At 40.1% G+C, this 13500-nt stretch overlaps 1 protein-coding gene across 1 annotated transcript in view; it reads right to left on the bottom strand.

Moving 5' to 3' along the window:
- Nucleotides 1-13500, bottom strand: part of ACTN3 (actinin alpha 3) — a 115573-nt gene that overhangs the window by 32573 nt on the left and 69500 nt on the right. Inside the window, exons 3-7 of the mRNA XM_063437425.1 lie at nucleotides 8553-8672; nucleotides 5440-5526; nucleotides 3408-3495; nucleotides 3082-3160; nucleotides 2444-2525 (exon numbers count right to left, since the gene is read on the bottom strand). Coding sequence (XP_063293495.1) covers nucleotides 2444-2525; nucleotides 3082-3160; nucleotides 3408-3495; nucleotides 5440-5526; nucleotides 8553-8672 — 456 coding nt within the window. The remainder of the gene's footprint in view (nucleotides 1-2443; nucleotides 2526-3081; nucleotides 3161-3407; nucleotides 3496-5439; nucleotides 5527-8552; nucleotides 8673-13500) is intronic.

The raw sequence follows: 13500 nt of genomic DNA, 5'->3' as shown, positions 1-13500 counted from the left end.
ATAAGACAATTACAAGAAAAGGAATAATAGGTTGAAGAGGACCCTGCTCAAATGAGCTTACAGTCTATAGGAAGTGGGGTATTAGAAACATTAGGATAGGAAATATCAAGTAGGAGTGAAGCAGAGCTGGAGGAGAGAGCAAAGCACTATCCCATAGGAGAGCAAGCGACAGGTATGTAAGGGAGAGATTACTCTGGGAGGCCATACGCTTTCCTGAAGAGATGGGTTTTAAGGCCCTTCTTAAATGATTGAAGACTAGGGGAGAGTCTGATGGCAGTAGGCAAGTTATTCCATAGGAGAGGAGCCGCCCGTGAGAGGTCCTGCAAGCGTGAGTTGGCCGTACGGGTGCGAGCAGCGGTCAGGAGGTGGTCGCGGGCAGAGCGGAGGGTACGAGGAGGGGCATACCTCTGGATCAGTGAAGAGATATAAGAGGGGCTGGAATTGTTCAGTGCCTTAAATGTATGGGTTAGCACTTTGAATTGACTCCTATAGGATACAGGGAGCCAATGTAAGGACTGGCAGAGGGGCGAGGTGTGAGAGGACCGACTGGATAGGAAAATCAGTCTAGCTGCAGCATTCATTACAGACTGTAGCGGGGCAGTACGGCTTTTGGGGAGACCAATCAGGAGAGGGTTACAGTAATCCATGCGGGAAATTACTAGAGCATGGACAAGCTCCTTGGTAGCATCTTGCGTAAGAAAGGGGCGGGTGCGGGCTATGTTTTTGAGTTGGAACCTACAGGACTTGGCAACAAACTGGATGTGAGACTCAAAGGTGAGACCAGAGTCAAGTATGACGCCAAGACAGCGCGCTTGTAGGGATGGACTTATGTGGATATCACTGACTTGAAGGGAGAGTGAGAGAGGAGGATCAGTATTAGGAGGAGGAAAGACAAGGAGTTCAGTTTTAGAGAGGTTAAGTTTGAGAAAGCGTGACGACATCCAGTCAGAGATGTCTCATCAACTTAAATGTGCAGTTTTACCACACAGCAAAATGCCACAGATGCTGCAAGTTTTGAGGGAGTCTGCAATTGGCCTGCTGACTGCAGGAATGTCCACCAGAGCTGTTGCCCAATTGAATGTTAATTTCTCTACCATAAGCCATTTCCAAAGGCGTTTCAGAGAATTTGGCAGCACATCCAAGCAGCCTCACAACCGCAGACCATGTGTAATCACACCAGGCCAGGACCTCCACATCCAGCATCTTCACCTCCAAGATCGTCTGAGACCAGCCACCTTGACAGCTGCTGCAACAATCGGTTTGCAAAACGAGTGGCCCATGGTGGCGATGGGGTTATAGTATAGGCAGGTGTATGTTATGGACAACGAAGACAGGTGCATTTTATTGATGGCATTTTGAATGCACATAGATACCGTGATGAGATCCTGAGGTCCATTGTTGTGTCATTCATCCACCACCATCACCTCATGTTGCAGCATAATAATGCACGGCCCAATGTTGAAAGGATTTGTACACAATTCCTGGAAGCTGAACACATCCTAGTTCCTGCATGGCCAGCATACTTACCGGACATGTCACTCATTGAGCATGTTTGGGATGCTCTGCATCGCCGTATACGACAGCGTGTCCCAGGACCTGCCAAAATCCAGCAACTTCACACAGCCATTGAAGAGGAGTGGACCAACATTCCACAGGCCACAATCAACAACCTGATCAACCTCTATGTGAAGGAGATGTGTTGCACTGCGTGAGGCAAATAGTGGTCACACCAGATACTGACTGGTTTTCGCATCCCCCGGATCTCCCAATAGAGTGGCCTTTTTTTGTGGCCAGCCTAAGGCACACCTGTGCAATATTCATGCTGTCTAATCAGCATCTTGATATGCCATACCTATGAGGTGGATGGATTATCTCGGCAAAGGAGAAGTGCTAACTAATACAGATTTAGACAGATTTGTGAACAATAGTTGCGAGAAATAGGCCTTTTGTGTACATAGAAAAGTCTTAGATCTTTGAGTTCAGCTCATGAAAAATGGGGGCAAAAACAAAAGTGTTGCGTTTGTAATTTTGTTCAGTGTGTGTATGTATATTACATAGTTACATAGCTGTGTATGTGTGTGTATGTATGTATGTATGTATATATGTGTGTGTATATACACTGAACTATATATTACTTAAAAAGGAGTGCTTGGCTTTTGAATTGTATATTTTATATATATATATATATATATATATATATATATATATACTGCTTCAAAGGCTTAAGAAATTATTTTAAAAAATGCTGTAAATGTATATTATCAAATTTTTATATTTGTTATTCGTTATTCTTGAATGGCAATCTACATACTTGAATTTTTGCTTTGTCCTATTTTGAGGTGTCATTTATGCAATTCCTGCTTAAAAATATATGCAATTAAACAATTCATCCTATTTCAATCTACATCTCCTTATTTTAACCTTTTGATGCTGTAAATTTTACCTTCTGCGTCCAACATTTTGGGAATATCCAGATATTTTTCTGCCACATCAAAAGCAGTGTTGAGATTACCGATGGGGTCATCCTAACAAATATTACAGTTTATTATAAATTTGCTGCTAATAAATAGAAAAACATAAGTACAAAATAATATAGTTGTGAACACATTAGCAATATGGGCCACTCTAAGCATCAGAGTGGCCATGTTTCCTAGAGCGCCTAGAGCTTTACTAAGTTTAATAGAAAATAATTTAGAAACAGTTTGACATAAACCCAGGCTCTTCTAATCAACGCCACCTCATCTCCTCCATTGAAGTCTACATATTAACATTAATGATCCATTGCTTCTGCACCGCATATTTTTAATTTCCATTGATTATTATAATTTGCAAGTATATTTGAACATTCTAAAATCCCACTTCGCAATAATTCAAAATTTAAAAAAAACTGATTTAAAAGCATATTTTACATTACAATCTACAATAAAAGATGTCCATAAAAGCATAAAATAAAAAAGAAAGGATAGAAAAAAGAATAGAAATAGAAATTAAACAAATATGTACCAGAGTCAGAATAAGATAATTAACACAAATAGACAGATGAAGGATGGAAAATGACAGCTTGTCAAATGGAGGAGGTACCTTTCTGAGTTTGGAGTAGTCAATAAGGTCAGGTCTGTGTCTATGAATGAGAGCACACAGTGCAAGGCCATCCTTCCAACTTCATATATCAGGAGAATATGTGATTTGAGAAAAGAGTAAAGGAAATAATGAAGACCCATCCAGACATAACACATAATATCTATGTGTATCACAGAAGTAATATTTATCTGACAGATATAGTGTGTAGAGAGATTGGGTAACTTTAAAATAGTAAATGTAGATTGCTATGACAATATTGATTCAAACATCTTCACTAAACATTTTCCAGAAAGGTAGCAATTTTACTTTTACACATCTGACATTACCTGATGTGGAAATTCTGCACATTGACATTTCTGTAGGGGGCGGTTTTCCTTTGACACCAGAGCAGCAAACCTTCCTTTGCAGACGTTTCTAAGTACATATAAAAAAAAAACTATGAGGTTCATCATGTGCCACCTATTTTCCAGTTGAAGGAACACTTCAATGTTAACAATGATATCTGGTTTTAAGATTTGGAGTGCAGAATTAACTTTTTTTTCATCCACACAACCATCCGCACAACCATTTTAAAACTGCCTTCACTGACTTGACTGTCAGTTCCTGTCTCTTACTATCCTGGCAGAATTACTTACTATCCGTGCTGCCATTATCACACATGTGCAAATCAAATAAAAAGTTCACCGGATGGAATGCTTCCCATAGGGAATCCTTGCACTAAAGCTTCCCTATGGAAACTCTCACTTCCGCTAGAACAATCGTTCAAAGAATTGGTTAATCACTTCTGGTTGTCAGTTTCACTGTTAGGGGGTACCACCAAATTTATTCATAAACATACTAGTTTATCTTGAGATTAGCACTTTTATGAATTGAGACAAGAGGGGCTTGAAGATAACCTCAAGAGCACCTCAAGCCACTAGCGGGACTTCCGGGTTGTTAGGCAACTTTGACATCGTCAGGTGAGGAGCAGAGGTGGAGCCTGAACCAGTCATAAAATCTCAACTGAAGCGATCTTAATACTTCACCTTTATCGATGTGAATCACAAATGCAACCGCGATTAACCTTGATGACTTGAAATACTAAAATAAGGTTATATGCCAGTCTAACTTGTACCATAATCGCATTTTCAACTGCAAATGTACGCATTTTACAGAAAAAACAGAAAAAACATTGGCCATGAAAGGGACAGAATGGATCCATAGATTAAAAACTATAGCGCGTGTGGGTTTAAATGTAGATCTGGATATATTAGTTTTTATGGATTAAGCCCATGTGTGATTTTACATCATTTTAAATGGTATACATCTTCTATGCGATTTGCACAATTTCTTCACAATATATATATTTTTTAACAATTTGTATTTTTTTTTATAATACATTTTCTAAACTGTATGTTTTTCTTGTGTGTTGGCCTAACTCTTTTATCCATATCTTTTTTTTTTATCCATTCATCTATTTATTTATGTATTTACTTATTTATTTTTCATTATAGATCTTGAATTATATCATAGTATATATTGTTTGTCTTATTTGCTTCCAATACAGGATTATATGTAGCTATTCCTATTAAATACTTGTTTTTAGATTACAAGATTGTAAAAAAGCAGAAGTATTTATTAACAGCTGTTTTACTACTATTCTTCAATTGAGTATATTGACACTTCTATTAGTATTCGAGGTTGTATATGGTCACTGTTCATCTCTGTTGTTCACCTTTTCATCTTCTCTACAACACTTATTAAAATATGCATTTATGATATATACATTTTTATGTGCATTATAGTATATTTTGAAGTTTTTATATATTTACAATGTTATTGAATTGATTTGATCCCCATCAATAATTACTTACATTCAAACAGAACACTACATTTATTATTTAATTATTAATATATCATCTATTAGATTATTTTTAGAGTATTATTCATATTTGTTCCTTCATACACTGAATCAATGTTTGTGGGGTTATACATTTTCTCATATATGTAACGAATCGCTATTGCATTTTGTTCCACATGATTTCATAGTATCTGTCTGGAACTTGTGTCAACATGCACATACTATTAATACTATCAAAAGTATTATACTTTTGATTTTAAATCAGAATTCTAAAACAATATTATGATATGGTAGCTTTTATGTTTTTTACAGAAAATATGTAATATATAACAATTGGTTTTACTCACTACTCTTCCTTGTAAATTTGCACCGCCTGTTTTTATTTTATTATTTGTTTTATAGATTTTTGGGAGTGATCCTTTTTGTTAGTGGCTTGCCTGCACTTATTCCCTGCACTTTTTTCCACTTACCTGATTTTACTAAATAACAAATTCAAGCAACATGAAATTGGCACTTACCTTCAACAGAAATGTCCTGTATTGCAAAACGAAGAATGATAGTCCAGATCATACCCAAAGTCATCTTCAAATTTCCATCAACAATTTCTATGGAAGAAATTAGGGGAACATTGTGAATTTGTTTGCAAGACACAGTGCTGTTTGTATTATGTAAAAAGTATATCACTGAGGAACTCCAGAGACATATTAACCCCTTAAGGACCAAACTTCTGAAATAAAAGGGAATCATGACATGTCCCACATGTCATGTGTCCTTAAGGGGTTAAGGTTACGTGGATTTTATAAATGTCAACAGAGCCCAGAAATTGTATTAATAAAAATTGTAATTATAGTAGCAAAAAGTTACATTTTTGCTGTTTGTAGCTTAAAAACGTATCCCTTGTGCCATATTTGCCCAGTGCGTTGTGCAAACTCCATTCTTATAATGAAAAAAGACACATACAATTAAAGTGGTGATTTATACCAGATGTCAGATGTTATTTTTTTCTGCTGGCCCCCCTGAGCGGTGGGTGGGGGCCCTAAATACTAATTGCGGGGGACCTAATGTCCTCCCCCTTGGCCCCCACCCTTGAGCGGTGGATGGGGGCCCTAAACACTAATTGGGGAGGGACCTAATGTACTCCCCCCTGGCCCCCACCCCTGAGCGTTGGTTGGTTTGAAATCCACCAATCAGAGTGCTCTGTGTCATTTTACACAGCGTGGGAAAGTTCTTTGGAATTTTCCCACGCTGTGTAATTTGACTCATAACTCTCTGATTGGTTACTTAATCCACCAATCAGAGAGTTATGAGTCAAATTACACAGCGTGGGAAAATTCCAAAGAACTTGGTGGATTTCAAACCAACCAATCATAGTGCTGTGACAGGTAAATGTAGAGACTTACCTGTCAGTCTCTTTATTTATGTGTCAGAGCACTCTGATTGGATGGCTTAAAACCACCAATCAGAGAGCTCTGATCCTAATTGCAGGGCAGGGCAAGGCTTTATAAGCTTTCCCCCACCCTGCAGAGCTCAGTCTGCGCGGAGCCCTCGTCGGGTGAAGATGGATTATTATTTTTTTGCGCTTGTTTTTTTTAAGTGCGTCGGTTATTATGGCTTTTTATTTGCCCTTTTTTGGGGCTGAAAAAAGAAGATTTTAGAAGAAAGAAAACATCAAATGGAAAGTTTTTTTTTTTTTCAGGTACTTAGTTAAATGGTCCCCTCTCATTATCTTTAGGGTGAGGGGGGTAGGTAGGGGTTCATTTTTGCAGGGAGGGAGGCGACTAGGGGTTTGGAGACCCCTAGTCACCCGGGGGAGGGGGGATTAATATTTTTATTTAGGGCCCCCACCCGCTGCTCACGGGTGGGGTCCAGGGGGGAGGACATTAGGTCCACCCCCTAATTAGTATTTAGGGCCCCCACCCACCGCGCAAGGTCCCCCCCCTAATTAATATTTTAGGGCCCCCACCCAACGCTCAGGGGTGGGGGCCAGGGTGTAGGACATTAGGTCCTCGCCCCTCATTCTAATTTAGGGCTCCCACCCACCGCTCAGGGGTGAAGGCCAGGGGGGAGGACATTAGGTCCCCCCCTAATTAGTATTTAGGGCCCCCACCCACCGCTCAGGGGTGGGGGCCAGGGGGTATATATACCCAGACATATACTGTGTCTGAGGCGCAAAACCAAACAGTGTTATAATGTGCACTTTAGCTCAGCAGTTATTTAACCCATAATATAAGGTCTGCCTCTTTGGCATTAATGTTGCACGTTATTGCTTAGGTAGTAGCATGTTTAGTACACAAATCCCTGTAAGCAATTTCTCTAATATAATGTATAATTCCTCATTTTAGCAACTCATAGTAAAATATTGGTATATTTTATTATGAATTAATAAAATTAGAATATGGTATGTGAGCTTGTTTGATTAACTTTTTTAAATTAATTAACAAAATCATGAGCTTCATTTATTTATTAGTTAATTCATGTATTAAAGTAGAGATTGCAGCCATATAAGTCCGGTGATGCAGATGTAAAATAACAGATGAAATTCGTATCGTGTAATACATTTTTTATTAGACTAAAATAATTTTGGAATTACAATTTTTGGAGAGAAGCTCTCTTTGTCAAGGCTAAAGCTTAATTTGCTCAGAAATGCTTTAGACTCGAGAAAGAGAGGTTCTCCCAAAAGCTTTTACTTCTGAAATTCTGCTAGTCCAATAAAATAAGGTATTACAAGATACACATTTCATCTGTTAATTGATGTATGATATTATGAACTTCATTGCAGGAACTCCTTTCATTAGTTAAGCTTATGAGTGGTATATGTGTTTTAAAGTCTCCTCTATCTATGTGAATGTTTGTGGACTCTGTCCTTTGCCCCATTTCCGCTGTATATTTTTGGCTGCGAAGTTGATTCACTTGCTTGCTAACACACATGCCCCATTTTGAGCTTACTTTGTTACATGTAACGTCACCCCATCTTGTATTTTACAGCTTGGTTTCTGTTCTTTTTATGACGGTGACTGGCATCCTAACAGACAGAGCAAATTATTGGGTATGTCATTTAATGTATAATTATTTCACCTGTGTTATTTGATCTTAATAATTTGTGCTATTGAAGTGTGGATTTGTTTTTGCATATGTATATATACGCAATTATGTGTGTGATTCATGACTTGAGAAAGGTCACAGTCAGTGACCAAAACATCGCAGGTGTGACATTTTAGAAAGTCTGTCAAGATTACCAACACTGATTGCCTTGACCTTTATCTCAACATATGATTATTGCATATGCAGGCAACCAAGCAGTTCAGATTTTGTCAGGACAGACATAATTTGGGGATTTTGCTCCATGGTGTCCTGCATTTGGAGACATCAGGGACCTGTTTTTGGGCAGCACAGCATGAGCACATCATTAAACATGCTCACAATGTGCAGTGGGTACACACACCATGCAGAGAGTGCTTCAGCAGCACTCTGTGCATGGTCCGGCATGGAGACCGTCATACTGGTGTGCTTAGAGCATGGCCTATTCTTTTTTGGGCAGGATCAACCCTTTTCCAGAGAGACCCTGCCACTCCCTCCTGATCTGATACCTCCGAAAGTTGGGGGTATGTTTATCCATAAGTTCCCCACTCACCCTCAGCACCAATAGACACAAGTTTCACTCCTTTGCTGGCAATAAAGTCCAGAGCTTTGTTCACATTTGCAATCTTGTGGAAACGCATCTTTCCTTTGTCTGGTTTAGGCAATCTCTCCCCTGTAAAAAATAAAGTCATGGCATTAAGTTTACTGCAATAAAATATTCAAATATGCAATACCAATATTAAAGAAACAAATAAAAGTTATATTCAAATATACATACACTGTACATTCAATATGCATATCACAATTAAATAATGATCCACAAATGAGGTGTTTTGAAGGTTAAGATGTTTAACCCCTTAAGGACACATGATATCTGTGACATGTCATGATTCCCTTTTAGTCCAAAAGTTTGGTCCTTAAAGGACCACTCTAGTGCCAGGAAAACATACTCGTTTTCCTGGCACTAGAGTGCCTCGAGGGTGCCTCCACCCTCAGGGTCCCCCTCCCGCCCGGCTCTGGAAAGGGGAAAAGGGGTAAAACGTACCTTTTTCCAGCGCTGGGCGGGGAGCTCTCCTCCTCCTCTCCGCCTCCTCTCCGCCCCGTCAGCTGAATGCGCACGCGCGGCAAGAGCTGCGCGCGCATTCAGCCAGTCGCATAGGAAAGCATTATCAGTGCTTTCCTATGGACGCTTGCTTGCTCTCACTGTGATTTTCACATTGAGAATCACACAAGCGCCTCTAGCGGCTGTCAGTGAGACAGCCACTAGAGGATTAGGGGGAAGGCTTAACCAATTTATAAACATAGCAGTTTCTCTGAAACTGCTATGTTTATAAAAAAAAATGGGTTAACCCTAGCTGGACCTGGCACCCAGACCACTTCATTAAGTTGAAGTGGTCTGGGTGCCTAGAGTGGTCCTTTAAAACATATGAGTGTACAATAACATAAGTGCTGGTAATATGAATATGATATGTTCACAAAGGTCAGTGATTACTCTGAAATATTAAAAGAATTACTATGTAGTTTACGAATAAATAGTTTTGAGAACATTTTGGTGACTGATTAGCAATACATAATGCAACTACTAGTGCAACATAGTGCAACTACTAGTTATTTAGCCTTCTGTCTGGTAGGATACAAGTTTGAGTCATATCAGAATTTAATAATCCATTATGCTGTTTATTACAATTGATGAATATGATACACTTTTGATCCAAATTAATTAAGACTGTATTTCTGTGATTAAATTGTGTGTTGTGTGATGAAGATAAATCGAGTAAGGAGCTGGAGCTTGCAGGCTCACCGGAGCGGCTGCGATTTCCCAAAGCTCCGTGCAGTCATCATCTAATATGGCTTATATCAGCCGCATCAAGCCTCTACAGACAGCGGCACTTGTGGAATTACAGTGCCTTGCAAAAGTATTCACCCCCTTGACCCCATTTTGAAACATTACAGCCTTAAGTTCAATGTTTTATTAATCTGAATTTCATGTGATGGATCAGAAGTGAAATAAAAAAATATATACATAAAACTATTTTTTAGAAATAGAAAACAGAAAATTGGCCTGTGAGTATATATTCACCCCCATTTGTTATGAAGCCCATAAAAAGCTCTGGTGCAACCAATTACCTTCAGAAGTCACATAATTAGTGAAATGATGTCCCCCTGTGTGCAATCTAAGTATCACATGATCTGTCATTACATATACACACCTTTTTTGAAAGGCCCCAGAGGCTGCAACACCTAAGCAAGAGGCACCACTAACCAAACACACTCCATAGAGTTGGGCATTATGGCAGAGTGGCCAGAAGAAAGCCATTACTTTCAGCAAAAAACAAAAGGGCACAATTTGAGTTTGCGAAAAGGCATGTGGGTGACTCCCAAAATGTATGGAGGAAGGTGGTCTGGTCTGATGAGACTAAAATTTAACTTTTCAGCCATCAAAGAAATCGCTATGTCTGGCACAAACCCAACACATCACATCACCCAAAGAACACCATCCCCACAGTGAAACATGGTGGTGGCAGCATCATGCTGTGGGGATGTTTTTCAGCAGCTGGGACTGGGAAACTGGTCAGAGTTGAAGGAAAGATGTATGGTGCTAAATACAGGGATATTCTTGAGCAAAACCTGTACCACTCTGTGTGTGATTTGAGGCTAGGACGGAGGTTCACCTTCCAGCAGGACAATGACCCCAAACACTGCTAAAGCAACACTTGAGTGGTTTAAGGGGAAAAACATGTAAATGTGTTGGAATGGCCTAGTCAAAGCCCAGACCTCAATCCAATAGATAATCTGTGGTCAGACTTAAAGATTGCTGTTCACAAGCGCAAACCTGCGCTCACTTGACTCACCTCCCATAAAATCATATGTTCATATTATATTGTTTTTATGGTTTTATATCTTTCCTCAGTTTTTGCTACATTTGTTGAGTTCAGCTCTCGCTGGTGAGAAGAACTCTCCCTACCCGGTGTCCATAAGACATGTGTAAGGCCTCCTCGGGCCCTCAGATTTTGTTCTGGTGGCTTGTCCTTTACTCCCCATCATCCCATGGTTTAGGGTCACTACCCGCTTCGGTACATCCCTCTAAGATAAAGCTAACAATTGTATCCCACATTGCACCTCTTGACGTGTAAAATCAGTTATATGTGTGGGCCCAATAAGACGTTACCTTTAGTCTTAAGTGTGATATAATTCTGCGTGCTGGATCTACTAATAATCCTGACATTACAACAGGGCCATAGATCTTGCAGAATTGTGTCAGAGAATGTCAGGACTAAACGTACCAGAGAATAGTCAGAATACTTGCCGAAGTCAGGGACACAGAAGGAGACACAACAATAAGGGAAAGCCAAAAGTCAAAGATACCAGAATACAGGGAATTTAAAACGAAGTTAGTAACCAGAAATAAACGCTCAGGAACACACTCTTGGATAACCTACTAAGGGAATCCAAAACAGGGCAATGAGAAGAAGTAAAAATTTGTTTAAATAAGCCTCCTACGGATCTGATTGGCCGTAACCGGCCTTTGACCCCAGAACGTGTGTGTGCGTCTTTTGCGTGACGTCACATGCATGTTTAAGGATCACTATAGTGTCAGGAAAACAAAACGGTTTTCCTGACACTATAGTTCCCTGAGGGTGCCCCCATATTCAAAAATGCCTCCTGTGGCACTGAAGGTGTTAAAACCCCTTCAGCAGCTTAACTTATTCCAGCACTGGGCTCCCTCGCGCTGATGACCTTTCCTTAACCCGCTGACGTCAGCTACCCCGTCAGACATCAACGGAGCCGAAAGCACATGTGCGGCAAGTGCCGCGCGCGCATTCAAAGGGTCCATAGGAAAGCATTTCTCAATGCTTTCCTATGGACGCTCTGTGCGATGGAGGCAAAATGTGCCTCCAGCGTTGCAGATGCGCCTCTAGTGGCTGTCCGCAAGAAAACCACTAGATGCTGGATTAACCCCAAATGTAAACATAGCAGTTTCTCTGAAACTGCTATGTTTGCATCTGAAGGGTTAAAACCTGAGGGACCTGGAATTTGATTCTTTGACCTACCTGAAAAGCATTTGCGCACAAGTCTACTTATTTTTATTGAAGACCACTGGGTGGCCGTCATTCGTATAACCAAACACACATGCTCTAGTAAATGGGGCCCATTTTGTCTCCCTAATGCAGGCAGCGGTATTTGGTTGTCGAGTTCGTGGAACTGTATTTCTGATGCTTGGCTTCGCAAACCCTGGGCTCCGTTCCCAGACAAGCCAGGGGAGCGCTTTTCATGGAAAAGATACTCCAGAACAGGGAAAACATTAGCTTCCTACGAGCCAGGGGGAGCCTTCGTTTATATTCATATAGGAACTCCTGAAAGTTGACTGGCCACTACCTCTTTTCCTATAGAACTATTTTGGGCAACAGCCACATGGGCGGTCAAGCACTATTAGATCTGAGCACTATTCGGACAACTTGGCCTGGGAGATAATTAGTTTAAGCAAAAGCAAACTCACTTGTCTCCCAGACACAGAGACGCCTGGGTGGGATTACCTTTATTTTTGCTGGAGTATATAAACAGGCAACTTGACCATAATAAACCAGTTGATTTACCCTTCATCAAGTCTTGGCTGATGCTTGGGGATACAAAAGCTATATCACACTTTCACTCTGCAGGACTAGGGAGACTCTTCAGCTGATAATCAGCCAGAATATTGTATAATGCTTTCCTACGGCTTTTCTAATGCGAGTAAGGCCTGCATTGCCGTGCATGCGCATTAGGTCTCCCCCGCCAGCTGACATTGGCTCTGGAAAAATGTAGCTGACAGTAGGCGACAGACTGGGGCACAATAGGGAGCTGTAGTGCCAGGAAAACAACTTTGTTTCCTAGCACTATAGTTTCCCTGTAAATATACACTGGAATAAATTGATCCATTCAGGAGGATTTACCTGAGGAGTCTTATTCATTGAATAAGACTCCACAGGTAAATCCCATTGTACAGCGCTACGGAATTTTGCTGGCGCTATATAAATAATAAAATAACAAATAAAATAATAATGGATCAATTCGTTTGGGCACAGATTAATGTAATTTGATTTGTTCAACCCACCTGAAACACATATAGAAATCATAATTTTATAAATAAACAATGCTACACCCCTGAACTGTCAGTCAGAAAGCAGGAAGGTCTTTCTTCCTCCTACTTTAGCTCTGTAAAGAAAAATTCAACTGCCTTCGAAAGTCTTCTAAATTATATGTAATACAGTTTATTGAGAAGTCTGTGATTGGATAACCATTCACACACACAGCTGATCTGCAAGACTTCTCAATGAGAAGCCACTGATTGGTCATTCCTCAGCAAAGATCCATTTTGCCGCCCTTTTATAAAAACATATACAATCTCACAGAGGTTGATTCACTAAACTCTGAATTGCAGTAAGTTGAAAATCAAATTGCAAAGTTTAAGCAAAAACAGTGACTGTAGCCGAACTGGAGAATTCTTCTAGATGAGCTCTTTT

The sequence above is a fragment of the Pelobates fuscus genome, chromosome 12 (assembly GCF_036172605.1).
Source record: "Pelobates fuscus isolate aPelFus1 chromosome 12, aPelFus1.pri, whole genome shotgun sequence".
NCBI lineage: Eukaryota > Metazoa > Chordata > Amphibia > Anura > Pelobatidae > Pelobates > Pelobates fuscus.
Note: the sequence above shows the minus strand (reverse complement) of the source record. Positions and strands in the feature narration are given on the sequence as shown.